Source organism: Austrofundulus limnaeus, unplaced genomic scaffold (genome assembly GCF_001266775.1).
Source record: "Austrofundulus limnaeus strain Quisiro unplaced genomic scaffold, Austrofundulus_limnaeus-1.0 Scaffold18, whole genome shotgun sequence".
Lineage (NCBI taxonomy): Eukaryota > Metazoa > Chordata > Actinopteri > Cyprinodontiformes > Rivulidae > Austrofundulus > Austrofundulus limnaeus.
Genome location: NW_013952420.1, coordinates 3,445,268 through 3,448,042, shown reverse-complemented (window position 1 = coordinate 3,448,042; position 2,775 = coordinate 3,445,268). Strand labels below are relative to the sequence as shown.

At 42.8% G+C, this 2,775-nt stretch overlaps 1 protein-coding gene across 2 annotated transcripts in view; it reads left to right on the top strand.

The window, feature by feature from the left end:
* Positions 1 to 1,968: 1,968 nt before the first annotated feature.
* adamts16 (ADAM metallopeptidase with thrombospondin type 1 motif, 16) overlaps positions 1,969 to 2,775 on the top strand; it is a gene marked incomplete in the record, with an annotated part of 76,601 nt that continues 75,794 nt past the window's right edge. For both annotated transcript variants that reach the window (XM_014003433.1, XM_014003432.1), the window contains 2 exon segments: positions 1,969 to 2,299; positions 2,384 to 2,468. In XM_014003433.1, the coding sequence (XP_013858887.1) occupies positions 2,207 to 2,299; positions 2,384 to 2,468 (178 nt within the window).

Below are 2,775 nucleotides of genomic sequence, written 5' to 3'. Positions count from 1 at the left end.
CTATCTATCTATCTATCTATCTATCTATCTATCTATCTATCTATCTATCTATCTATCTATCTATCTATCTATCTATCTATCTGTCTATCATATGAACATACTGTACACCATATGAACAGGGGAGACTTAAGTAGAGCCGCTGCTCCTCCACATCAAAAGGATCTGGTAAGGTTGCCTCCTGGGTACCTCCAAAGGGAGGTGTCCAGGTGTCAGGCATGTCCTACTGAGAGGAGACCCTGTGGAAGACCCAGGACACATTGGGAGAGACTATGTCTCTTGTTTGACTTGGGAATTCCTTGGAATCTTTCTAGAAGAGCTGAAAGAGGTGACTTTGGAAAGAAAGATCTGAACTTCCCTTCTTAGCTTCTGCCCCCACAACCCAACTTTCTTTGTTTTTAATAAAAAGAACAATAAACTCTTTGACTACAGCCGAAATAAATGAAATCTTTGTTGTTGTTTTTTTTTTTTTGTTTGAAAATTGGTAAATCCTTTGTAGACAAACTTTTTTACTATCACTGCCGACTCCTTTCACTCTGATGAACCTCAGCCAAAAGGATCTCTGTAAAACCTAACCCACATTTATTTCTCCTGCCACACAGCACAAATCTCATCTGGTTTTCCTTTGTGGAGGATAAAATGTTCAAGAATATGAAATGAGCTCTCCTAGTCTCCTGGCTCCCGCACTTTGAGCACTTGTATGAATGATTGTGGGGAGTTAAGGGATGTTGGCACGCTGCCTATCAGTGCAGCTGCTAAACATGTTGGAGGTGGGAGAATGGCGAGTGGATTAAACAGGGTCAGCTGTGACATGTTAGACTGTAAACCATCACAAATTACTGATTACCTGCTGCAGGGTGTAATCTCCCAATCTAATTTGGGCTACATGTTCCAGACGACTTATTGCAAATAAAGTTTTTTTTAGGCTTTAAAAAGCATTGTTTCCAATTGATAAAATGGAACTAATGTTGCAGTGGTTTGCTCACTAAGAAAGTTTAATTGTCTGGTGCTTAGAAGATGTGATGGACTGTGTACAAAGTAATATGGTGTCTTAATGACATATATTTATACTTCTCATACAACCACAATTAAATCCACTCTATCCAGAAGACACAATTTATCAGGAAAGTATTTTTTAAATAAAAACAACTCAGAATAAAATCGAAGTAGCTTTCTGCTTCTTAACTTTTAAAAAACGTAAGGAGTAGAAAGTACAGATAATTGTGTGAAAATGTAAGGAGTAAAAGTAAAAAGTACGCTGAAAAGCAATTACTCAAGTAAAATACAGATAACCAAAATTTCTACTTAAGTACAGTAACAAAGTATTTGTACTTAGTTACTTTACAACTCTGATCAATACTAAGGGCAAATGGTATAGCTACTATTTTTAGTATGTGGATATTACAGTTTTAATCAATAAACACTCAATTGTGTTGCCTTGGTTTTCATATTTTGCATGCTTTTATGTTTTCAGTTCAGTTTGTTTCTACCTAAACAAAATCTCACAGACTTTTACGACTTATTTTTTTTTTTTTTTGGGGGGGGGGGGGGGGGGGACACCTTTCTGTTCATTCTTTGTTCTTTTTTTCCCCCACCGACCCTTTGTCCTCTGTCAGGACTGCAGGATGAATGGACACATCCAAACACAGGTGTTAAACGTGATTGGCTACAAGCAGATGGCTCCCCCCAGCATTCACTCACACAATGTTATATTCAGTGCCCCCCCCCCCCCCCCCCCCCCCCCCCCCCCCCCGGTGGAAAAAAAAAACGCAACTCCCGCTGCAGAAACAGCCTCAGTGGGACTTGAGTAGGTTTCTAGAGACGAACCACAGCCTGGTTTGAGACAATCACATGATTTCACTGGGAGTCAGAGGAGTGGTCGGCGGGGGTCACTGGGTAGAGACAGAGAGATTTGGTGGGGGGTGGGGGCGTTGATTGTAGTGGGCTCTGTGAGTGTGTGTGTGTGGTGAGGAGGGGGGGTGAGAAAATGACTGGCCGGGAGACAGGACTTGAGTTCAGGCACTTTAATGGACACGGATGGGGAACCTAATGAGTGCGAACGTGAAGGAAGCCCGCATCTGAAACACGTTGATGCTTCGTTATAACAAGAAGCAGAGGCTGCTGTTCCTCACCTCTCATGTTAAAGCTGCCGGAGAGCCTCTCTGTTCCTCGTTTTTGGCTTCAGCTGCCTCAAAGGTGATCCGCAGACATGGCTTTCCTGCGCCTCTCGCGCGCGCAGTGGAGGAACTGGACGCGCTGGTTGGTCTTGGTGCACCTTCTCTGCAGCGGCGCGTCGAACAAAGTAAGTCCCGAGTTACCTGTTTGAGGAAGTCTTTACAATGTGAAACAACAAGAAGTCACGTGTGCTCTTCCTTTTTTTCTTCAGAACGAACTTTTAAATCGTGATGCCGGCGGTCGTGAAGCTGGCGCGTCGGTTCTTCTTCGCTCGCTTAATTTACCTCAGCGCACAGGTGAGCTAACGCTAATTAGTTAAATGTCCGACTTAGTGAAAGCTTTGAAAACTGTGTCTTTTCGGTGCAATGGTGGCTTTCTCGGTTGTGTACACGTTTGTAGAGATATGACTGAATGAGAGTGTTTATTTGTCATCACGCATCACTGAGCATCAAACAGCGCTCACCTGTGCTGTGTGCTATACCTCTCTTCACCACTTGGGGGCAACACACAACCTGACACAGGAAACGTATAGCCACAATGTTATCTGGAGCTGCAACAAACCTCTGCCTGGAGTAAAAAAAAATAATAATAATAATAATAATA